At 35.9% G+C, this 26,511-nt stretch overlaps 1 protein-coding gene across 1 annotated transcript in view; it reads left to right on the plus strand.

Annotated features, from left to right (window-relative positions):
• The window catches only part of CSMD1 (CUB and Sushi multiple domains 1), a 1,295,699-nt gene that overhangs the window by 1,001,110 nt on the left and 268,078 nt on the right, over positions 1 to 26,511 (plus strand). Inside the window, exons 23-25 of the mRNA XM_075445037.1 lie at positions 3,842 to 3,998; positions 21,810 to 22,001; positions 26,254 to 26,380. Of these exons, the coding sequence (XP_075301152.1) occupies positions 3,842 to 3,998; positions 21,810 to 22,001; positions 26,254 to 26,380 (476 nt within the window). The remainder of the gene's footprint in view (positions 1 to 3,841; positions 3,999 to 21,809; positions 22,002 to 26,253; positions 26,381 to 26,511) is intronic.

The raw sequence follows: 26,511 nt of genomic DNA on the forward strand, positions 1-26,511 counted from the left end.
AGCACACTTTTAAAAGCATTTCCCTTTTGGGATGATTTTATGCCATAAAGATCTCTGCAATTAAGGAAAATTGCAAAGTTCAGTTGCAAGTAGTTTCTTTTTACTGTCAGAATGAGAAACTGGAGTTTAAGAAAATCTAGCCAACATTTCCTTCTCCTTCGGGTGAGTGTCGGTTTTTACTTTCTCACAGCGGGTGCGGATACATTAGCACTGTTACTAGAGCATTTCACCTCATGAATAGTTGTAGCACTGCCCTCTTCTCTTGCCTACTTATTTTAATCCCAGCAGCAGAGAAAGTGCTTTCCTTTCAGTTCCTCACAAACGTTTGAGTGAAATGGGGCATCCCAGAACGCTCTGGCTCCATTCATCCTAGTGCTCCAAACAACACGAAGATCACTCACTGCTGCCCCCGAGGCCAGCTTCTGCAGGTTGGCTGCATCCATAATGTCAGACTCTCTAACCTTACAAAACAAGGTGGCTCACTCAAACTGTCTCTCAGAAACAGTCCCTGGCCTACACAGCTCCTGGCCTAATGCGTTATCAGGAAAGATTTGTGAGGCTGTTAGTAGCTCTGTATTAAATATGTGCCAAGGATGTACTGACATTAAATACTGTATGGGAAATCTAGTCGTGGTGACTGGACTCCTGCTCTGGCACAGTTTACTTGCTTTGAAAGTATAAACCACCTTCAGCTGTGCAAATTCAACTAGGCTTACTGTTGGCACAAGTAGCAATAGTAAGGTTGTGGTGCATAGAGAATTACAATTAATTTACAAGGGTATTTCTGATATCATTTAGGCTGTGTGCATGAGGAAAAGTCAAAACTAATGATTTCAAGGACAACGCGCGTAGGTTAATGACTAAAAGTCATGGGCAAAGCTTTCTATAGCTGTGGCAAAGCTTGAACTTGAATTAGCGGGAAAGAAATCTGAACTCAAGTAAAGAAATAGAAGCAGAATCACCATTTTGAGGCATATGGCAAAACTGTTTATTTTAAAGCTTATCCTTTCTCATTCACTAACACTTCAGCTTCCTGATCTCCCTGCTTTAACTGCTGCTTGAAATTTCATAATTCTTTGAAGTGGCTACTTATGGTGAAACCTTTGTAATGCAATCACCATGAATTTGTTAGAGGTAAGGAAAACCAGAATGAAATTTCTTGTCTTTCATCTATTTGGCCAAATAGACCTTCCTTATTTCTTCATATGAGAGAAAATAGTGCTTAGTAATTGTAGCATGTGAATTGTATTTCAAATGGGTTTTCTGAAATCAGTTAAACATACACACTATATATATGTTAATAGTTAGAATATCTAGACTAGTGTATTAAATGTGTTCTCTGGTTCTGGAGACAGTCACATATGACAGAACACAATGGTTGCACAAAAGCTGCCTGTTGGGAGTGGTCCTTGACCCACACTACTTACCAAACCATGACCAAAAATTATTAGAGAAAATGCTTTTTCTTTCACAGGGATGGTTTGAACAAGTTATCAGTATAAACAATGGAGATTCAATGCTTATATTTGTTCACTAATGCGGTTTCAGTTACTGGAGCAGACAAGTACCTAGTTACGTCTGCAATGTTAACAGCAGCTGGACAAGTGTGACCAGCTAAAAATTGTCATGGCATTTTTTACAGCTGCTTTCACATGGCCCCTCTCATCTCGTTTTTATTTCATAAAACAATGTTTTCATTTGTGTCTGGGTTCATCTTGAGGGATACTGTTATTTAATTTGCTGATTCTCGGGTATGAAGAATATCTGTAACAGTTGGTGAAGTAGAACACTGTTGGAACAGGGTGTCTAAGGGACAATTATAGTAATTAGCTGTAATTTTTTTCTTTTAAAGATGACTAAAAATCACTTTTGTTTTAACATAGACAGTATGTTTTGTTAATGACAATCAAAAGCAGATCATTCCATTCAAAGTAATATCTCTCAAACCAAGTAAAATATGTCTGTACTTTTTGCATAATGTGAGTGATCAAAATGTTATATAAAAAAGAAATCTTATTGTGAATGAATGCTTGTATTTTTTATACAATAGTTTTTCAGCTCTGATAAATAAAGTGTAAGCAGTCTGTAAAAGTGATCTGTAGTTCTGGTCCAGGACAACGGTAAAAACTTGGAGGCATTTTTTCAGATACACTTAGCACAGCTTAAAGTCATATTTCTGCCAAGATGTAGACATTACTGCTTGCATGAATCTTAAATACAATTGATTGTGTCTTCTGATAGCTCATCTATGTTCCCTGATACAAGACAATCTGCCTTAGTAATAAGGACAGAATGTATTGTTCTGTCAATGGCTAGCATACTATATTAATTTTTAAAAGCTCCTTTTAGGGAAGGTCATTATTTATATCTATATATGTTTATTAAACTAAACTTATGCTTTTATCTTAAAAAATCTTTAAGCACATGGTTTTTATTATTTTATTTTGTTAATGTCAGCACTTGAGATGAATTAGGTACTTTCAAGACATTCACCTATATTGATGGTATGCTGGTATTTTCTCCACTGAGAAAATAGCTCTGCTTTTAACTGCTGGCCATCATCCATAACTGTAGTTGCCATGGCCTGTCCTCTCAAAAGATGCATTTCCAAATTTCATTAGTAGATCTAACTGGACATTCAAGTAGGAAGACCTGTCTGTGACTCCAGTGTGGCAGTTTATCTTGTTAAATGGGCCACTGCCTGCTTCTGGCTGGAATCAGTATAAATCCTCACTGTACCACAAGGTCCCAGAATACAGAGATCAAGATCCAGATCTTAAGATATTTACTGTAATTGTAGCTTTTGCGCTAGTTATCTACAGTCACTCTAGGACATATGAGATCAGGGTGAATTGTCTTTTACTTCATATTAGAAACCAGCCATTCAGATTCACTACTTGCTTTTGTATAACCATTATGTATGGTATATGTTTTGTGAGTATGAAACACACTCCGTACCTGCCTATTTTTCCTTGAGAAAGTACTGGAGATTTTTTTACTTTAAAGAAGAAATTAGCTTTTTAAAATTAATCTTAAGGCAAAATAAAACACAGAAGACTATTTTGGCACTTTATGGCTTTCAAAGTTTTGCAATAAGCAAAAATAATTTTTCACACCCTAGCCAATATTAACTCCTTGTACTTGTCCTGCACTGACAAACAATCAAAAGGACTTGCTTATTCCTTCTGGGATTTGAAAAACTGCAGGAATTAATATTGTTTATTTTGTCCTTCATTGAAAGATTTCTATAAAGTAACATGGTAAATAAGGACATCTCTATACTTGGTTTGGAAACAGATTTGTATATCTTTTTGAAGACCTACCCTACTTCGTTGAAACCTGTAGTACAACAAAAACGTACTGCAGGCTCAGGGTCTGAAATAAAAGGTGACAGATTGACTTTAATACCTCGGTTCTGCTGCTGATATCTCCAAACAACAGAGAACAGAGTAGAATGGGATTTACCTCTTACAGCCTTATTTCAATGATGATTTCAGAGATTATACTTCTGTGAGCCTTTGTGAATAATTGCGAAAAATAATCTCAGTTTATGAAACCTCAGAAGATAGTGCCATGCACAAATCTGAATTTCATGCAAGATGAGCTCACAAAACTGAAAAGGAAGAAAGACTGTAAAACACCTTAAGGGTGACAGTATTTTATATTTCACTGAACTGCATAACCACATGATATGTACCTCACAAAATGGAAACATTAACTTTTTGGAGAAAATATTGGCAATACATAGCTAACTTTTGAAGTATTGTATAAAGGTAAACTAATGTTTTTCAAATGTTTAGATTTTATGTCCAGTTTCATACTATTATTTTGTTTCTACAAGGTATATGATGGAAAAGACAGTTCTTCACGCTCTCTGGGAGCCTTCACCAAAGCCGACATGATGGGAGTTATCCTTAATAGCACCTCTAACCATTTGTGGATAGAGTTTAATACCAATGGATCTGATACAGACCAAGGATTTCAGCTCACTTACACAAGTAAGTACCTCACAAATATGGTCTGATTGACTATTTTGTGGGAAAATGTGTATTTGTCAGCTGCGGCGATTTCTCATGGAATGGTGAAGATAACTTCCTACAATGTACTGTGGTTAGCAGACTGAATTTTAATTGCCTGCATGGCTGGATAGGTGTTAGTAATTTAAAAACATTAATGAAAGCAAAATTGTAACCTTTTGAATTTAAGCGGCGTTATTATTTTGAAGACTTAACAGTGGGGTTTGAAAAAGAGTAGGTTGTGACATATGTGGGTTGAATATATTAGCGTTATACTGTAGCAGAAGAATTCTACAGAGCCAGGTTTTAAAAATGGAGCATTCAATCACTGCAGTCAAATTAAAAAAAATAAGAGTACAAATGAGCATAAAAAGAATACAGTGTGCCTGGGTGCATACTCTTAATATGTCCTGACTCTTGTTAGGATCAGGGTGGAGTATACTGGAAGGACACCTGAGTGAACAAGTTTTGATGAAACAATGCACTTGTCCCACAGTTTGCATATAATTATTTAAGTAGTTTAGCTGGAAAAACAGTGAGTCTTTTGAGGGGTATAACTAATTTTTTTCCAACACATAAAGAGATATTTTGTCCAAGTTTCAAGGAAACTGCAAGTACTCTTTGCCTTCAATTTATTACCTTTAACATCAGCTTCCATGAGCCGCTGTTGAATCCCGCAGGGCAGAGCACCACATTGTACTGTGGCACAGAAATGGAATTGTAGCTCTTGCTAGTACATCTCCTGGTTTCCCTTTGAATTGGAGCCGGCTGTGGAATAAGCAGAAATCATTCCCTTCCCCTGCTGTCTTTCTGCCTTGCCTGGTAAATCTGAAATCTTACCATCCTACTTTCAGCATTTTTTTCTTACAGAAACATAAAGGAAAGGAAGGTTTCTCTGGCTAGATGAAATATATTAAAGTAACTTTTTTTTTTTATATATCTAGATAATGTATCTTCTTGCATTTTATGTATCAGAATCCAGAAAGAACCACTAGGCTAATCTATTCTATTTGCCTATACAGACTGTAGAATTTTCCTTTGAGAAAAGGAACAAAACATTTGTTTTTAAAATCTTATTTTAATGGCTCTGATTTCAAGGGACTTGAATTAATTCCTTTCAAATCCTGCTACAGTGATCAGTTCCACCTACTGTTTAGAAATAGCATTTTATTTAAAGATGGAATTTTGCTTAATTTCTGCATCCGATAGCTTGGTTTTGTTACACTTCAGTTTGCAATTCTAATAAGATTTGCTGTCCCATGCCAGATTTTTCTATGTAAATAATCATGTGATAATTCATGTCTTAAAGCTTTTTCTCTGGCCGTTTCATTAGTTTTGAATCTGTTTTCTATTCTTCCAAATATTTTCACATTTTCTGAAGTAAGTAGACAGAATTTGACACAGTCTTTCAACAGTAATCTTAACAATACTGTGTACAGGGGCAACACTCGCTTTCCTGTGTCTTCATAGCATTTTTCTTTTTTTTTTTTTGTGTTGCCAGATGTCTCATTTAATATATCATATGTGATATTACATGTGAAATTTGCAGCAGTTCATGTTGAAATGTTTATTTGTAATGACTTTTCCTCCTGCCTGCTCTCAAATGAGGCAGGCTGCATTTGTAAATACGGTCTGATTCCTCACTTTTCACATGTATTTTCAGGAAGCCAAATTCAAGTCATTATATTTTGAGATAGTGACCATCTAACCAGGTGATTTACATCAACTATAACAAGAAAACATATTCTATGTTATTTCCAAACACTTCAGTGTGGGACTCATGTTCAGTCAGCTGTCAACCAACACCCCAAGGCCCTTTTCCACTGTAGAGCTTTCCAGCCACCCTTCCCTAAGCCTGTAGTGTTGCATGGGGTTGTTGTGACCCGAGTGCAGGACCCGGCACTTGGCCTTGTGGAAACCTCATACAGTCGGCCTTGGCCCATTGATCTGGTCTGTGCAGATCCCTCTGCAGAGCCTTCCTACCCTCAAGCAGATCAACCCTCCCACCCCACTTAGTGTCATCTGCACACTTACTGAGGGAGCACTCCATCCCCTCATCCAGATCATTGATAAAGATGTTAAACAAGACCGGACCCAAAACTGAGCCCTGGGGGACACCACTTGTGTCTGGCCGCCAGCTGGATTTAACTCCATTCACCACGGGACCAAATTTTTCACCTGAGGATGATCTCAGGTTTGAATAGAGTATTCTATATTAAATGTCCTTTAAATACAAATGACACAGGAAGTAAGAGTCTTCCAATATGAGAAATTAATGCATTATTTTAGTCTTAAGAATGAAGCCAAAGTTATACAGGTTTTCCTTTATGTTACTTCTTACTCCTTTCAAACAGAGCTTGCAAAAATAGCAAAGTTTTTCTTTGCCTCTCTCTCCAATATATTTTTCTTTTTTACCATCATGGGAAGCGTTTGTAAAATGCAGAGAACAAAAAAGGACTTTTAAGATGGCTATAAATCTCTGAGGACATCAGTAGAGAACTGCATGTAAAAACAGAAGTTTATACATGTTGCAGCCACAACTAACTCGTGACAGTTACTTTTTTCCCTGGTTGAGAAAATGTCAGTTCTTCTTTCAGAACTTCAGTTTTATAGTTTGGGGGATTTCTTTTTTCCACCCCCTGTCCAATTAGAACTTTTCTCCCTCAGGCACCTGTAGTTTTTGTGGGAAGAGAAGATGTAGCCATAGGCATTCCTGTTCACTGCTCAGTTAGAAAAGTTGGCCATTCTGGTATAAAGAAGCCAGTGCTTTGTGCTGTCATGTCAGTAGTATTTAACGTTGAAATGACATTCAAATTAAAATGAAATCTTATTGATGCCACACAGTGACAGGCAGTAAAAGCGAAACACATCTGTGTGGTAAAGGTAACAGACTGCAACTTTAAATAAGGAGCAATACGGTGCAGCCTGTGGGTGGTAAAGAGGCAGTCTCCCAGCAGTGTCTATCCACTTCCCTGTCACAGTCCTAACACAAGAGGAATTTTGCCAGTGGCTGTTTTCACTCATCATTTGGAGAACTGAACTTAATCTCACTTGTGTCACAAGTGCTTCCTTGCTACTCTTTAATCACCATTCCTTGAACATAGTCTCACTTTTCTTAGCTGTTGGAAAAACAAAAACGGTTCCTCCACATTTTATCACACGTCACGTACAAGTGTTTTGTAATGCTCTGAGTACTGAGTAATGCTGACTAATCTGTGATCTGTAAGGATTTCCACAGATCACAGAGTACTCAGCACTATACTGTACTTCCACAGTGATCACTCATAACTAGAGGATGGGAAACACTGGAACAAGTTGTCATGTTTTCCATCCCTGGAAACATTCAAGGTCAGGTTGAATGGGGCTCTGAGCAACCTGATCTAGTTGAAGATGTCCCTGTTCACTGCAGGGGGGCTGGAATAGATGACCTCTAAAGGTCCCTGCCAATCCCAACTATTCTATGATTTGATGATTCTATGATATTCATGGTGCCTGAAGATGGATGTCTATATTAATGATACCATCCACCCGTGTACTCAGAAAGTATCCTGGGGTTGTGATGTGTAAGAAACATTACCACTATGCAGAACTGCTCTTTGGACTCTTCTCAGACCTGAGGGCTTTTACCAAGTTCTTGCGCTGCCGCTTACCTGTCTGAGATAGCATGAAGTTGCTCTCTGTCCTTATCCAGACATATACTTTTTTAGGAGCAGCGTATATAGCTCTCTGTGGCAGTTTCACGGTTCCTCAGCCTTGTGCAGAATGTAATACAAGCAGAAGCTTCACTTATCTCCACAATAAGCCTTGGAGTCCATTGTCATGAGTCAGCGGAAGGGTCCATCTGCTCCAGGAATACTGACACATATTACCTGTAGTAACATGCCTGGCTGCACTGGGCCACTCAGCAGTATGTTCTGCCTCACAACAGACTCCTGGGTGCTTCAGAAACATGCAGAACTAGTTACACACCTTATAAAGTCTGAAAATCATAGTGAGATTTATGGTACACTCTGTGGCTATATTTTAACTTTCTGAAGGGCTTTCACTCACCTATTCCTGATTTGCTGCTATAGATTAAAAGTCTATAGTTCTTCAACAAGAGGAACAAACACAAGTTCTGTTTGTTCCTCAACACTTCACTTCTATTTGTATCCTCCATTTCCCTATGATGTGAAAATACAGATTTACCTGCACTTCTGTGCTGAGATGGAAATGAAGGCTGAAAATTTTATCACTAAGGACTATTCTCTTTGAGAGTGAATGTTATATAAACTCAGATCTTAACGTTAACTTCCACCAATTTTGAATCCATGACCATTTCTTCGACTGAAAGCAGAATTCTGGGTGGCTATCGTTTCTGCCAGAAGAGTGGGCAAGATTCAGGCCCTTGAGCTGTGCTTGCATCAAATTCTATCTAGTGTTCCTAAAAGAAAACAGATTTAGGATTGTTCATGGATAGATTATCTTTTTTTAACATAGGTTTAATATTTTTATTTGCATTTATCATCTTCTATATTTAACATATATGGTTAGCAGTTTTACAGTATTCTTTTTATTGGTCTCAAGATATACTTTTCAGTTTAAGAAAAGTTTTGAAATACATTTCTAAGACATGATACATTGGTTTGGCATTCATACTGTTCTGTTATTGCTAAAGACTTAGTTCTAATTTTCAGTTTAAGTGCTGTGTTATAAATATTCTCTACCCCTACATCTTTCAAGAGATAGTGAAAGTTAGTGTTTGGAAGGTGAATCTGAATTAGCATAATCTAAATTTATATAAATGGTTTAAACCTGGAAATTAATTTAAGAGAATCCTGAACTGAAATTTAATTTAGTTCATTTCCTATTCTACAGTAATTGAAAATGTTAGAAGAACGTCAGTGAAAACAACGTTGTGAAACTGCAAACTCAGTCAATTATCCTAGCATACAAACAAACACAAATTCAGAAATATAGTGGCTTTGCCTCAGGCTGTGTAATGTCAGTTGAGCAGAACAATGCAGTAATGAAAAGAAGCTCCTGCAGTTTCCTTTCAGTAACTAATTGGTATAGGAGATCTGTTCCAAAGAGAATCTTCACACACTGCATTAAAAATATAAAGCAAAATTAAAAGAAAGTAAACAAAAGGCAAAAATCATTAAATGAGTATGTCAGCCTATACATATATATATTCACAGGTCATTTTAAGAGCAGTATGACTATGTCACTAACCCCAAATTAGTGTAAGCTTTATTGCATGTGTAGAAAAAACTGTTCTAAAGGAAAGTCAAATTTGTAAAATTGAGAAGTAAAAAGTAATGAATGCCAAAAGAAAGGTTTGTTACCAATTGTAATTCGGTTCACTTGTGTACAGGAATTATGGTATCCTGCTTAATAACATGATCACATTATAGTCTTTTCATCCAGCCACATTCTCAAAGCTGTGCTTCTCCTATGCACTGAACGGTATGTCTGTTCAGGGCAACATGATAAGGGAAGATTTTTTTAAAATCTCATTTTGTGAAAATCAAAAGGTTTCGCGAGATTAGGATGAATTTGCATTCAGTTTTACAGCATTGAAAAAGAAATCCTGAATAAGGCATTCAGGATTTTTAGTGCAGAAGGCTTTGCCAAGGTTTTCCATTGTGGTGAATTTCATAACATCAGTGGTTTTTTTTTCTTTTGTTTTGTGTCATCTGTTCAGAGTGAAACTGAACTTCAGTTTCATAAAGTAATTCGTTAAATATTTCCTCTGTATGGGTCTACCTCACAGAATAAGGAACATATCAAATTATACAGTCTAAAAATAATTTGGATAAAATTAGGATTTAAGGAATTGCTGTTTAAAATCCAAAAGACCCAACGGTTACCTGTTCCTCTGTTCATACATGATATAGTAGCTTGTTTGCTTGTGATGCATTTTCCTGCAACCAAAGTTCCTGGTGCCCCAATATTAAAGAAGAAGACCCTTATGTTATTAGTAAATGAGCAGAAAACATGAAAATCTCTTTTGCAAACAGAAGATATTCAGAGAATTTAGATGAAATTAACAGAATTTCAACATTTTTAATATTTTTGGTAAAGAAACAAAATAAGGTATCATATTATGATTTTTTTTGAATACAAAAAACTGAAGATGAATCCAGAAAGCTAATAATTTAAAAACCAAAAAAAAACCCCCAAAATTCCCAGAAGTTGGTATGAACTTAAAATATATTGGTCATATAATTATCTGTATAATTAAGGCTGTTTTCCACTTTTCATTCAAAGACGTTTCTAATCGTCTATGAAACTGCTGAATTTAACATTGATAAACAGAGTAGGAGCCAAATAACTTTTCTAAGACAGAAACGATGAAAACCATTTTATTTAGTGAATATAAGCATTGTATTAACCTTTTATTGGAAAAGCTATAATATCACATGCTGTGGAGATTAAAATGCTGGCAAGTTGATATATGTGCCACAGTTTGACATTCTGCCCACCTCAGGAAAATGTTCCTAAATTTGTGAAGAAATCCCAAATCTTTAGATAGCTAGATTTAATGTGAGCAAGTCCTACCCTGTGAATGAGCCCTCCATAATAGTTTTTCTTTAATGAGCACTCTCAGTCCTGGATTAGGATCGAGGTGAACAGTTTGTCCATCTGTACTGGGTTTGGTTGGGATGGAGTTAGTTTTCTTCAGCTCGTACTGATTGATGCTTGTGCAGTGTCAGGACCTGCCCTGTTACTCTGCCACCACAGCAGGTAGGCTCGGGGTGGGCAAGAGAATGGGAGGTGACAGAGCTGAGACAGCTGACCTGCATTGAACAGTGAGATATTCCGTACCATGTGATGTCACACTTATCAATAAAACTGCGGGGAAGCTTTTCTGAGGTAGCCATTGCTTGGGCACCAACTGAGCAGCGATATACTGGTGATAAGCTATTCCTTTTGCATCACTTGTTCAGTTCTGGTGTTTTGTTTCCATTTTCTTTTCTTTCACTTACTAAGCTGTCTTTATCTTGACCCATTAATTGTCTTGCTTTTGTCTTTCTGATTCTCTCCGTTTTACTGGGGGGGAGTGAGAGCAACTGGGTGGGAGCTTACCTGCCAGCTGGGGTCAACCCACCAGGCATCCTGTGTTCTCAGTCTCGTGGGTAGCCCAAGAAAGCGAGCATAGTGCTGTTTGGTTGCAATACTAAGGAAATAAAAGCCAGACTTGGGGAGGAGGGAAGAAGAGAGAAGGAAGGGAATAGATGAGCACTTCTCATGTTTCTGTGTCTTCAGCTTAGAATAAGGGAAACTGCAGTACAAACCCAAGGAGACTTAAGAAGTTCAGCAGGCAAGAACTGCACCACGGGGTATCCGGAAAGATGATGTTTGAAACAAAAATTCTAGGATACATATGTAAGAGAGGAGAAGAGCAAGACAAGCTCTCCAAGAACCATTGGAAGCATATAGAGGACTGAGACTGCATTGGTAAGAAGAAGTTTGCAAGAATGAAACTGGGAAGAGGAGAAATCACAAGATAGAACAGTAGTGGCATGCTGTGGTAGAACTACAGGCTGAATAGTCCAAAATTATTAAATTGTGTTCTCCAAAAACACTTGGAATGAGAGACAGGCTTCTGTTTGAATTGAATGTGTGTATTGCAAATATACATGTAGAAGATGAATAACTTTTTAAAAAAAAATATTTCAGTGTTTCCAACAATTACATATTTTATCATCCTTGAATCACTGAACTATCCCACTGTGCATGGGGTTAGAAAGAAGAAAGAAGGAAGATGTTAACTATTTCTCATTTTCAATTAAAGAAAAAAAGATTTAATATGAGATATTAGAACATGTGTAAAAAGTAATTTGTTAAGGTTATTTTAACTTGGTTCTGATAATTGCCGATTATAACCTGTTGAAAGACTCCTGGCTTTTCTGTGTGTGGGTCAGAGATTCTCATCCGATCGAAAGCACTTAGGTTATCCTGTTATAATTCAAATCTATCATCAAGAAAAGAGCTGCATTTTAAAATCTCCTGTTACAAAGTTTAAAATGCAGTTATGCTTTGAAGGTGAGAAAGAGAGGGGCTAGCAGAGATTGCTATAGATGTCCATATGCATGTGTTGTTTTACATTTACATTGAGATTATGAATTTAGAATATGAAAGTAAGATTTTTCAGTGATGCAAGTTCAGGTAGGCTTCTTAAGTGTATTTGTTTCTCATCTGCTCATATATGCATCCTAGCAGTAGTATGTGATTGAAATCTGCAAGCAGATTTCTGTAAATTCATAATCTCAGAAGTGCTGGCCTAAATATTATCTTACTTTAATATTAAAGAGGTGATCATATTTGAGGCCTTAGTGGGAAAACAATTTCAGTGAATTCATCAATGCAATGGTTTGGAAGTACAGAACTTCTTTACCTTCTTTGCAACCTCAACCTTAACTTTTTCTCTCATACTTTAAAAAAAAATCTGTTTCTATTAAGCCTTACAGACTTTGCCATTATATGTATGTGCAGTTGGATTTACTTACTTTTAGCTGGGACTTGTTCCAAAAGTTTGCACATTTCCTTTGCTTTTCACAGAAAGGCCTGTGTTGGTTTGCAGTGAATAATTTCCTCTTCAAGTTTTATGCTCACTACTTTTCCAAGTGAGCAGAAAGTAGTGTTACTGATAATTTCTTCCCACTGCTGTAGTTACCAGAATTTTTGCACAAGCAAAAAATCCTCTCTGAAAGTTTAGGATACTTGCACAGAATTGCCAATATCATATTGTTCTTTACCCTGGCCTTCTCACCTAGTTTGGCTTCACGTTGGACAAAAAATTGTTATTTCCAGTTTAGGATTATTTGCTCAACACTCTTTGTTTTGGGAAAGAGAAGCTGCAGCTAATGGGTATGAGACAAGGGCAAAAACTGTCATTATTGTCCAACTAATTGTCCTATTGATGAGCAGTTCCTTAATTCAGGTAGATCATCTGTGCTTAGAAACCTAAGATGATGGACTAAGCTTTCTTGCAAGATCCTTCTTGCTGCAATTCAAATGTAAGATCTTTAAGGTGCCTTATTGTTGATTTGCTAACTGTGAAATTTATGAAAGTATAAATTATAACAGTCTAATTATATAATTTAAGCAACACAAATGTAAAGATATTGCTCTGTTCCATACTTCTTATACTGTTATATAAAAGTAAATCCATCTATAGGTTTGTTTTTAGAGATTTATGTATGCCCCTGAGATCAAGATTTGGTCTTAGCTTTCTTCTGCCTCACTTTTTCCTTTTTGACAACTGCTGAAAGTTCTCTTCTAAAGTATCTCATGTAAAATACACTGCATAACCATTTTTTTTATTATTGTTTTGAGATTAGAGTTTATGAAAGCGTAATAGTTTTCGGGAAAAAAAAATCCAGTATTCATTTGTAAGGATTTTAACATTTCAGATGCAGGAATATGGCTTTTTTCTCCCCTCTTTTCATTATATGAGTGAATTGTTTAAGTTTCAGCAGATTAAGGTTATTGGAGTAGAATCTAGTCGTTTTTTATAACTGAAGATTAGCAATAAATAGGGAACATTTTTCAGTCATCAAAACTATGTTTCTAATTATTTTAAAATGTAAGAAAGTTATTTAAGAACATAATTAAGATTATTCCTTCAAAAGTTTATGCATAGTATTAAAATCACCCTGTCAAGACTATGTGTATATGATGTATCAGCAGAATTAGGGCTGCGTGTAGAGAGCGGACTATTTGGAAGAATGCTAGTTAAGGAGAAGGAATGCTATAAACTTATTTATTTCCATATCTTCTGCTTCCATAAACTTCCTAGGTGGGGAAAGTTGCCTAAGACAGAGCGATGAAAGGTAGACAAGATCTATGGGTTTCTCATTAGCGAAGTTGTTCACCACAATGTGTTTGGAACTTGATTTTCAAAAGTGTTGGGCATCAATACCCCTAGCCAGAATAACAGGTGCTGTGTGCGCGCTGTTCCCCTGTCAGTGTGTGAAAGAATGAGCACAGCTGCAGATGATGGGGGTCTTCAACTTTCAGTCTTGTCTGTGCCATACTGGTTTTTATAAGTTTGTACACATCTTTTTCTATATTTCAGTCTGTCCTTTATGTTCACGGTGGCTTGATTACTCTAAGAGCAAGTATTCTAGAAAAGACTGTGAGGAAAAGAATACATTTGTAATCAGTGAGGCATTTGGTAGGTGCTAAGCCAAAGTACCTTGCACTAAATAACACAAGAAAAAAATGTATGTGCTCATGTTATTTCTTCGCCTTTTCACCCCCCCCCAAAAAAAAAATTCAGACCAGTGCTCTTCTCACAAGTAACCTACAGAATATTTTGAAGTACTGACTGTGTCAGTCATTTCCCCACTGATTATAAAGGCAGCTTAGACATGGACAGTTCCTGAAAATATCTCTGTATAGACACTTGACGTTAGAGGTCTTAACTCACGTGGAATCTCACCTTCAATCCCTGCTTCTCTTATATTGTGTATAAATTACAATTAATTATTCATTTCCATGGTGATTGAGAAGTTCACTAGTATGCTTTCTATGGATGCACAGTAATCATCTTGACGTAGGCACATGTATTTGCATGCCTATATCTTGCAAGTGTTGGTATTTATAAAAAGTATTTTCTTTTGATAAAATCATGACATACAAAAACTGTCTTCTGCCACCTGTTCATGAATATTCAAATTGTTTCTTAAATGTATATTTTTTTTTCTTTCTTATGTGTGGATGTTCTAGCTGAAAAGGGGAGAACAGAAATTTTGAATAGGACATATGGACAGAAAGAATCTGGTTTGAAATTGGTGAGGAAAGGCCATAATGGTGTTTCCTTTATTCTCTTTCAGATGATCTGTGTTAGGATGCAAAATATTAAATCATCAAGATATAAAAATATTTCAGCCCTTCTTACAAAAAATTTACACATCCAAGAGAAAGAGGTCTGGGGCTAATTTTATCCTGGTGCATACAACCCGTGCTCATTTGTTATCCTAGACTCTTTGAAAGTTCATGCAAGTTTCTGATACCTCACTATAGCCACATTATCTAAATACTATTCTCTCTATAGACTTTTCTATCATTCTATTTAGGTAGAGATTTTGTAATTGGCATGTTTTCCAGCACTTAATATAGACTTTTTTTCCTCTACATCTGTAGGTTTCAACAGCACATAAATGATTCCAATACAGAATGAAAATGCCAAGAATGCTCATTTTGAATTGCATTCATTTAATTAAATAGATTATGTTATGGATGTTTAAGATGCAACAACTGCAGAATGAGCATTTGTTGACATTTACATGCATTTAGAAATCCGTTATAGACTCAGAACATTAACTCAAGTACCATTTCATACTTTTAATTACTCTTTGGTAGTTCAAAAATTGTTCTGTGTAAAACATATAGATTATGTTTATGAGCTTAAATTACTTGAGATTTAGATAAAACTAAGAGAGTTCTTAACATTTCTGATGTTTTTACATTACCTTACATTTTTAGTAATAAAACATCTGATAATATTTCTATGCATGTACTGAAATAGGATTTGTACATGTGTTTGCCCTTCTTTTTTGGAGTCATCCCAAGTTATTTTACCATACCACTTTCTAGAAGGTGAAGATAGATTATAAATAATTTGTGAGCTCTGTCTTCCACGACAAGTAGAAATGAAAGACAACGTTACCTTTTCATTGAGCAAGACCCACCCAGTCTCTGTACTCCAGGGATGCGCTTAGCGTACTCCACCCACTAATGGACATAAATTCTAGTCCAAAGTAAAACCACTTTAGAGCAGATAGTGTGGACATCGTGTCCTCAGCTTCATTGTTTCACTGCCCAGATTTGCTTCTACTGTACTGCGGTGCTCACTAATGCAGATAGAACCACGGTACCCATTATAATTAAACTGACTTGAAAGAAGTTGTAATTAATAGTCTACATACATTACAGACATGTCAATAATTTTTACCCTGACAAGTGGCATTTCTACATTCCTGATTATTTATATCAGATATGACAGAACAGATCAGATTTGATAAACAGTGTCAGGAGGTGGTAGCAAATCATTAAGACGTTTTCTGACTGGTTTGGTTTTAATTTAAATGGCTTTTCTCCATTCATTGTTCTGATAATCCTGTAATGAAACTCAGGAATAAGATAATTGGCAGCAATTTACCAGTACAATAATCTTTCTCAGCAGTAAGAATATTGGCAGAATTTCTCTGACTGCTGACTTGTTTCAATGTCAGGCAAACTCTAGTCCTGTGATTGTATGGAGCTCACGATCACATTTCCCCACTGTGAAAGTTCATAGCGTCTACTTTACCACTGAAGTTCTGTTGCAACATTTCAGCAATGACATTTCACAACAACATGGACCTTTATGACAAATTACACTGGATGTACAAAGGCATCAGGGAAAAAGGGAATTAAAAGTTCAGGTTTTTGTCTATGATGGTAAGGGGAAGAAATTGGATAAGAAGAGCTGGAAAGGCAGCTTGCCTGCAAACACACAGGGCAAGATCCTGCTATATTAGCACATGATTAGCAGCCCCACTTGCATGTGAAATACCCCAATTTTTAATAGGCCTACTGAAAAGCAGTAATAGTCTTACTTGTGGAAAAGTGTAGTGAAGGTGTGGCCACAAATTATGTACTGTCATTCTTACTTTTTCTCTAGAGTATTCAGACTGGCATTTTAAAAATCTGGTGTAAAAGCCAGTAATTAGTTTGTTGGGTGTCCATACAGGGGATACTCTATTTTTCAGATACAAAAAATGATAAAACTTTTTATAATACTTTTTATTTTGTCATGCTGAATGTTTGTATCTAATGTTTTTTTCTAGGCATAATATTGTAAAAACTGAGACTACCACCAGACTTTTACTGAATTAACAATCATTGGAAGAAATTAAAATCAATATTAGTTTTACAAGGTGGTCTTCTTACAAGAAATACCTGAATAATCTAAACAAAGTAGCAAATACTGAAGGGTTTAGTGTCTCAAGTATATTTATATTTAGGTTTTATATTTTTGCTTCCAGTTAGATATTTTTATTTGCCTGTTATTTTTTCTGTATTGTGTGCAAAATAGGAAATTGAATTCTGATACCCAAGACAGAGAGTTATGTTCTCTACAATCATCTTATCTAATACTTTATCTCAAATAAATACTTGATTAGGTTTGATTTTAAATAGATGAACAGAAAATCTTAGCTACTCTATTGATATAAATGCTCCCACAAAGTCTGTAAAAAAAGAATTAAAAAAGCATTATATTTCTGTAAGTGACTTCATGTCCTCTGACACATGTATAGGCTGAGAAATTCCTATATGTACTGCTGTGTACTCAGACACAGTGTCTCTACCAAAGTTAGTTTTTCCTACCTGTATCTTGCAGAGATATTTTGTCATTTACAGATACAGACATAGTTCAGTGAGTATTTGTAGAGTATGGGGCTCTTGAAGAAGCAGGCAATTCACCTTGGGATAGTGCTATTGACAGGTGAAAAAGCCTTTCCACATTTGGAGAATGATGACTCAAGAAGGACTGTAAAAATATGCTAGATTTAAAGACACATCATCTACATTTATGATGTTTATGTTAAAAGAGTAAATGGACAAAACGATTAGATTTCATGTGATGGATCTAGACCAGTCTGAGGTGGAGGAGAGAGGGAGCCAGGAAGTAATTAATTGATTTATTCTCCTGTTATTGAAACGTTGTTATTTCAATTTTATGTTATATACAGAAGTTCTAGGTAAATGCTGTTTATTTATTTATTTTTAAATTGTTAGTATTTTGATTCTTTATAAACATGCACACATCTACACACATTTTATGTAACGAAAATCAATATATTTTAACATGTAGATGCTTTAATATATATATACTACATATTTAGCAATATAACAATTAATTTCAGAATGATATTATTCAAAATAATGCCAAAGGCTAGTAAATTATTTTATAGGTTGGATATTTTAGGCTTAAAATAAACAAAGGCCAACAATTTTTTTTGTTTTGGCTCTTCCTGAATGCCAAATCTCAATCTACATTTTTAGTTGTGTCTTCAGAGAAATTGGTTTTAGAACAAAGACTTTCTGTAAGAACCCAATAAGTTTTTATATGAACAAGGAATACAAAGTTCATTTAATTTAATGATTAATTTCATATCTTTGTATCAGATTCTATTTAATTCATTTGTAGTATTAGGATGTAGAAGTAAAGTGAACTTCAGCCTGTGATCTGTGGGGGCTCTTGGATTTCTGCTGAAGAGTCTGAAAATTTAATCAAGAAAAGCAAGCTTATTTTCAGTAGACAGACTTTGATGGTACTGTATCTCACTTTGGAGTACTTCTAGCAGTCTACAAAGTGAAGGAGGTGGAAAACCTCAATGTAGGTGGATACTTAAAGGTATAAATGTTGTATAATAATGATGTGAACTAGTAATAAGCTCAAGGAAAAACAGAAAAATCTTTTATGATACTCAGTCCAATTTCAAAGCAAGAATAAAGAAAGTGCAGGCAGGCTATGGTAGGCTTCTGTCAAACTGCTAAAGCCTGTGGCAGGATCTGCTTAGTTCTTCATATCAATGAAGTTTCAGGAGTCCTCAGGGATCATTATTGCAGAGGAGGAGAAAATGGAATAGTGTATTCTCCATGTATACTCTGCAAACAGATTGTAAAAAAAAACCACACAACCCATGATTCTGCAACATTCAGGAAGCCCTTTTTCTGATGAATGAGGAGATCTAATGCCTTTTATAGGCACATCGTCCTAACAGAAGCAGCACTGCAAAAAGGATAGAAGAGAAGAAGATTCTCTGGCACTGCATTGTATATATTTACACACTTGTGCAAAGCTGAATGCCAAGTGGAATATAAGAAGTGATAGCAAGTCAGAACAATAATTTTATCCTAGTCTTGACATCTTCTGAAGTGAAGATGGCTATATAGTAGACTAGAAGGGCTTATTTGTCCAAAAGTTTGTTTAATTTCACCCAAATTTACCTATTGGGATAGTACCTCTCCCTGACAACCTTTTCTTCTTTGTGTGGTAGAAGGTAGCAGAGAAGCAAACTCTTGTGTAGCTTTCTATCAATATATCAGTCTTATTTCACCACACACAAATAGATTCTTTAATCAGGGAAGTTTCATCTGTCAATCACATGCCACTGCCAGTGATTACCAAGTGTTGCACTTACTAAAGGATGGGAAAGTATCTAAAAGCAGGTGGCAGAGAAACAGTGTTACGCTGGCTCATGCTGTCAAATTATCATTAAAATATCATCGCATTATCTATCAAACAACTTACAGTTTCAGGGTTTTAAATAAATGTCTTTACGTGATTAATAAGGACATTAAAAAAGCAGAATATAGCTATTCCTTGTGAAGTTTGGCTCATCTGAATGAGCTAATCATATTGGGTCTTTTTGTACTGAATGAAGAGAAAAAGACCTTTTCAGAATTGCACAGTTCATCCAATCTATTTGAGGTATTTACTTTAGGATGAGATTAATCACACCCCGTAAGTAACTATTAACTCGAGAAGATGGACAACTAGTTTAGATATGGCTAGTTATACAATCGATGCTGAGATCTAGTTAAAATGAATGCTACCCCTTTCATCTGGAAACTGAGCATGTTTACTTGTTTCTTTTTTGTCAACAAAGTAAAATTGCAGCGGTGTGCAAATATTCACATAGACACAATCTTTTAGCAAGGGAATGATGATAAATATCTGTAATCCATTTGTACTGCGTGTGATTACGCATACTCCTGACACATAGGCTACACCTCTGTTAGTAAAATAAACATTGTCAGGGCATGAGTATGAGTGTGGGAAAGTGATTGTCTAGACTGCTGAAGAGTAAATGCTAGCATGCTTCTAGCTTGAGTTGCCTAGCACTCTCCCAAACAGCCTCAGGTGTAATGTAGTAGAGACAGTGCAAGCTGAATTCCCAGGAAGTGGCTTGGGGACAGCCATGCTGTTTTGAAGGGTGACTGAGTTTAAGAGTGCATGGCTGTGGTCAGAGCTTTCTCATTGGTCTTGGGGCTTGACGTTTCTTAAGATATTAGCACAGATAGAGATGCAGTTTCTATGTGATAGTAGAGTATTCCTTTTTGTGTGGGAGTCCTTTTCCATAAGTGTAGATACTTAAAATTCTGAGCCACTATAGCCTACTATATAAAGAATGAACCTAGTCTTAGTTTACAGTAAAGGCAGAAAGTAAGTATTTCCAGAAGCTGATTGAACTGACTGATCTGGCTACCTATCTAAATAAGTGTTAGGTTGGTTTTTGGAGATTCATATTTCTCTACTGACTATGAAAGTAGCCTAACTAGTTCAAATTTATCCATCTAATTTTAAGAAGCCTGAGTTATAACAAGTAAATCCCAACCTTTGTGCCTGATTTATGAACAAAATAAAAGCATTTTATGTTTTCAGAGGACTCAGTAGTTGGACAGCTTTAGCATCTGACAAGGAAGAAAAGCAAGGTATTAGACTCCTTGTCATGTTTTCAGCTGAGGCTGATCTTCTTAGTCTCAGGAGAAAGGCAACAAGAAATATATTATACCAACTTTAGTCTGTGCATTTGTAAAATAGCAAAAGGTTGTCTATGAATATATTATTTACCGTAAAGAAGTCTGATTCTTTCCTAATCAGTGAAGGACCTCACAGAATCATAGAATGGTTCCGGTTGCAAAGGACCTTAAATATCACCTACTTCCAACCCCCTGCCCCACCATGGGCAGGGATACCTTCCACTAGACCAGGTTGCTCAAAGCCTCAGCCAGCCTGCTCTTGAACACTTCCAAGGAGGGGCCATCTGCAACTTCTTTGGGCAACCTCTTGTAGAGAATGAGCTGAAAACAGCAAACTGAAGGGAAGACCAGCAACCTGATTCAGAATGACTTTATGAAGCTGTTCAACAAAATAAGGACAGCAAAACAGAAACCATTTGTAGAGTCGGAATCCTTGGGCTGGGGACATGACAGTAATAAAGGATGAGTCCTCAATGAAGAAGAATCTGGAGTTGACAAAGAAGAATTTGGAACCACTCTTTATACTGCTCCAAGAACTGAACCTCAAAAAAAAAGGAGAGATTTAGATTGCATCTTTACATTTTAGCAATGCTATATGGAGAAAATGCAGAGAGGAAAGGGTAAAATATGGGAAGAGCTGTAGCTGCTCAGAGTAGAACTGCTTATTCCAAGGAGCAGAGAGGGAGCTATTTATCCCATTCAGCTTGTTGATAGGCCAAAAAGTGGAATACCAATTGAAAAGGAGTGTATGACTATTTCTTCATTTTCAGCAGAGAAGAAACTGAAGCCATGCTATCTTGGCGCTAGCATGGATGAATTAATCTTTACATTTTCTTCCTGAGTTCCCACTATGGTCTGCTGGCTTCGTTATGGAAATTAGATGAGGAGGTGAAGCTACCACCTAGTGCCAAATGCAGGGTTGATACTGCTTCCTTTCCTCTGAATAAAAAAGAATGAGAGAATAGAAGTGGTATAAATTAATAAAATGCTCACTAATCTATTTTGTGGCAATGTGGATAATATGTTTTCTTCAAGAAACTAATACCGTAATCAAATATCAAATGAATAATTAGTTCTTGGTGTTTCAGTTTCTGGTTTATCCAAATTATATATGATTTATCTTTGGTCACCGTGGACACATCTAATCCAATTGAATCATGAGACTGTAATTTGCATCAGGATCAGATAAATTGCATTATATTTTCTTTGATATTTTATATCTCTGTGTCTTTTTTTCTTCTTTTCTCTTCCCATTTCTGTTTGCAGGTTTTGACCTAGTGAAGTGTGAGGATCCTGGCATACCAAATTATGGCTACAAGATCCAAGATGAAGGACATTTTATAGACACCGTCATTTTATACAGCTGTAATCCTGGCTACACTATGCATGGCAGTAGTATTATGACCTGCTTAAGTGGAGATCGAAGAGTTTGGGACAAACCCTTGCCTACTTGCATAGGTAATATGGATTGTGACAATGAAATATCTTTGTCTGCTTCTTTCTATGGAGCAGCCTTTGCTGAAAGACTGCTGCTTTGGTTCTGATGATGTCCTGGGTCATTGAGTATGATATGCTATCTCAGGCAGTGGTGTCTTCTAAAGACTTCACAAGCTAAGTAAGCCCCATCATAAAGGAAATTAAGATTTTTTTATATCTTATCTGTTTTCATCAGAAATTGTTTCAGCATCTTATTCCTATAAGCTAATTTCTAATTTTCATCCCGAGTTGGTGGATTGTTTTATTGTGTGCTTCTGAGTCATTGCCATCCTAGGATGCCCCATCTGTCAGAGCCTTGAAGTAGACATTTTCTTTAAATATTACATCTTCAAGTGTCTAAAGCTGTGGTTCGTTACAACCAACATAAATGTTAAATGGAGAAGTACTAGGAGAGATGCATAAAATAACTGAACACCAATATAGCTGTTGCCCATCGTATGTTTGCTCAGCAGTTTCTCTCCTCCTAGTTTTGCTTTCCAGTCCAACAAATACCAGTGACTTCCTGAGTTCAAGTTTCATAATGAGTTTCCATGAGTCCTTGGGAAAGCCTTTCTTTCTATGTGTCTTCTGATGCTTAGTTTTTGCCCCTGCTGCCTGCTGCAGGCAGGCCACCAACCGCTGTCAGCACTCACCTGACCTGACGGATCTTTGCTTGTTGCCTCTCTCCCATACTGGGTGCTACATTCTCCACTCCAGGAGCTGCTTCCTGCTGAGCACATTCACAGAGCTGTAGTCTACAAAGGAGCATGCTCCCTTCTTTTCAAAAGTTTGCTTTACCCGGAGGAGAAGTGCCAGAAACATATCAATGAACAGCATTTCTACTGTCTTGGTAGAGGTGGTTTTTTTCCCTGGTTGGTTATAGAGTTATGTCTGCAAGTTTTCTCTTAGATATATGACAGGTCAAAACAACTCTTTCAAGTTTTGCTTTAAAGACATTTCCAGGCTTTCATACATTCAGGTCTTCAAGATCTTCAGTTTAATTGTCTAGCATCTTTTTCCTGTAAGTTTGCCCTTTTGTAAAGAAGAGCCATTATTACTCCTACCTTTTCCTATCTCCCTATTTAATTTAAATGAAGTCATTACTCTAAGGTCATTTTCTGTAATATTTTCCTGTGCCTGTGTTTACCACCAAGTATTTGAATCAATTCTAAAATTCTTGTTGATTCCAAGTCTTACTAGGTGAATAAATCCATCTGTCCACCTATTCCTGTTTCTTAGTATGCTGATTTGTCCTCTGTATGTGGGGTGTTAAAATCTCAACCATACACTATTTAAAAAAAAAATAAAACAAAAATAGTTCATATTCCAATCTGACCTGAAGGAAGATAGGGAACCCGGGATCAAATGAATCTTAAGAAAATTCTCATCTTTGCTCCTGTAGAACATCTTTCATAACCCTTCTCCAAAATATTTTTGACCAATATGTATGTTTTTGCATGCTGAATTTGTTTAGTTTACTGTATCACTACTATGTAATGCTCTCTCCACTCCCATATCTCTACCTGTATTTCCAGTTTTATTGATAACAGTATACATTCAGGCTTCTGTATTCCACCTAAGATTGATACTTTATCCTTTTTTTTGTTTTTTCCATTATACTTTGATTTTGTACCTTGCATTACTAGATTTGGTTTCTGTACTTTGTTGCTAACCTTTTGGAATCACTTGTACCAAAATCTCTCATTTCTTCAGGATCTCACTTCATCTCTAAGTTGAATTATGTCCTTATATCAATAGAATAGTCAATTTTCTTTCAGTATCCTGAGACAGATTTTGTTCTTGCTTTCTGTCTGTTCAACCACAATGCTATCTTTCTTTACACATCTTTTTATTTGCTTTCCTTGTTCCTATCTTTAAAATAAAATTTGGGGATTGCATCAGTTTTGTAAAACTCCTTCTGCTTTTTCCTCAATTTAAAACTCTTCTGAAACATTAATTAGCTCCCCAAGAAGTCAAATGTTCACCATTCTCTCTGAAAATCTTCTGAAGGTGATTATTTCTAAACAGCCTTTCACAAACAGTCTGTCACCCTCGTTAAATTGTTATGTTTTTTCTGCTGTCCTGTGCATAGGAAAACTTGTCCTGAAGATCCCTGAAAACTCAGTTAAGTATCTGCAGATCATTTCATGCTCTCTTATTTTCCCCCTCCAGTGTTATTTATACAATCTTTTCTTTCTTCAGTTTTGTCTTATGCTATCACAGTTTTATCTCTTCCAACTCTGATCTGACTGGCTTCCTTTTCTTCCTTTGTCTAAAGTTGTGATGAACTTCCAAAGATCACTTTCTTTCTTAGACATATTTTCTTAATATCCTCCTGTTTGTGGAAACCAATTATTTGATCAATTGTTTTTTAGATTAGCATTTGATATTTCCTGTTGTCTTCAGTGATATTTACATTCACTATTGTCTTTACAGTCATTTCAATCTCATTCACAAAAAATTTCAAGCCCAGACATAGGCACATTCCACATATTCTACACCTAGTCATATTCAGCAACACACTGCTGTATTGATCTTAGCTTTTTCATTTTTTCTGTGTTCTAAGCCTTAGTGAAGAAAACCAGTGAATTCCTGTAATTCCTACTCTAGAAGATTATAGAATTTGTTTGAATATAAGTTGCTTCTAGTAATTATATTATAGTTATTTATTTTGTATAATGTATTCTTTGAGGTGATGATTTTACAGTGTGCTCATTTCTGCATGTTGAAAAACAAACTTCTTGGATTATTTTTTTATAATCACTTTTGAAATTTTACTTTTGATCTTCTCCTAAAATGGATATTTAAAAAAAAAATATATATGAACTATATAATGCATCATCCCAAATTTTATCATGTATTCTGTGTCTAAAAGAGTATACTCAGAATTCTGAAGCAAATCTGTCATTTAGTTTCAGTTTAAAGAATTTTAGTTTCACTGAGTTATCCTGAGTTCTTTGGCAAATACAGTACTCTGTCAGTCATTTCCTTGTCTGTGGTTATCTATCACAGTGATTATTGCATTCTGAACTTTCTTGTTTAATGAAAATTAACTGAAAAGTTAGGCAAAGTTTATGTTTGAAGAAATTATGTACTAAAGCAGCTATCTGCTGGGGTTCTATAAAGAATATGTGGTGTTTTGGGGGATCATGCTAGCAGGATAGGTAAGTAAATCGGTCACCTTATTTCCTCTACATTTGTTTTCCCTCCTGGTAACAATTCGGTTGTCAGCAGTGGCTTGTCAACATGTATAAGACTTATTATTTGTTAGGAGTGCTGCTGATGGATTACTTGGTCCAGCTGCCATGGTTCATTCATCATCTGTGTCTTACACTATGCTTGCTGTACCATTGTGCTTGAATAGTTCCCCGTGGTAGCATTTTTAATACCACTACTTGTAAGGCAACACTGTAAATGAAGTAGGAATTCAGGTGCATCACTTAACTGAAGAGTTACAGATCCTTTTTGGTTCAGTGGCACCTGATAGTTACACAGTTCCAGTTTCATCAGGGTGCGTTTATACTGGCCGGACAACAGCATGATGCTCTAAACACTGATTTGATTCTGGATTCTTAGCACTGAAATTGGTCTCTTCACAAAGTTAAGATAGCATTGATAACAAAAATGTTTTAAACTAACATGACATACTTTTAAATTTCTAATTTACTCTCTTATTTTGTGGACATATGGCATTTAAATTTTTAAATACTAGAGGAAATTTCTAGGCAGTACTTAACTGCTTTTTGACATAATTAAACTTGAAGTTATATAGAAGTACCTCAAAAGTATTAAACTAAAATAATTTTGACAGTAAAACAACAGAGAAAGTGATTTTAACTACAAAACCTTAGGCTGTAATGTCTGAATTTGAACATTCAGTGTTAGAAAAATCAAAGATATTAGATGGGATATTTCTGAAGAATTTTTGCTCTCTTGCTGATGCTGAAATTGTGCTTTTGTAGTCTCTGTTCATATTGAACTACTGTTGTTGGTAAAATAAAATAATCACAGAAGTATGGTTTATTGCTTTATAACAAGGTAGGAATGAGATCATTATATGTGCATTTTTAACTCATGTGCATGTCCTGGTTTGTATATATGTATACTAGCTCAGAGATATTGGGTTGTTCTGTTACCTTTTTAGAAGACAGACAGATGTGGAATGGCCAGAAAATAGAAGTGAAAAATATTATGATCCTGTTAAAAATAAATGTAATCCTTATTTATTTTGTAGCTGAGTGTGGTGGTCGAATTCACGCTGCTACATCGGGGCGCATTTTGTCCCCTGGTTACCCAGCACCGTATGACAACAATCTTCATTGCACTTGGATTATCGAAGCAGATCCAGGAAAGACAATAAGGTACATGCTTAATTTGAATATTTATTGCTGACTTCAGTGTTTTATAAATTGTAGTCTATGCCTTAAATTCTCACACTCTTCTACACAATTTTTTGTTTATTAACTCCTTATTTACATTAATAAAATCGATG

Source organism: Opisthocomus hoazin, chromosome 2, assembly GCF_030867145.1.
Source record: "Opisthocomus hoazin isolate bOpiHoa1 chromosome 2, bOpiHoa1.hap1, whole genome shotgun sequence".
Taxonomy (NCBI): Eukaryota; Metazoa; Chordata; class Aves; order Opisthocomiformes; family Opisthocomidae; genus Opisthocomus; species Opisthocomus hoazin.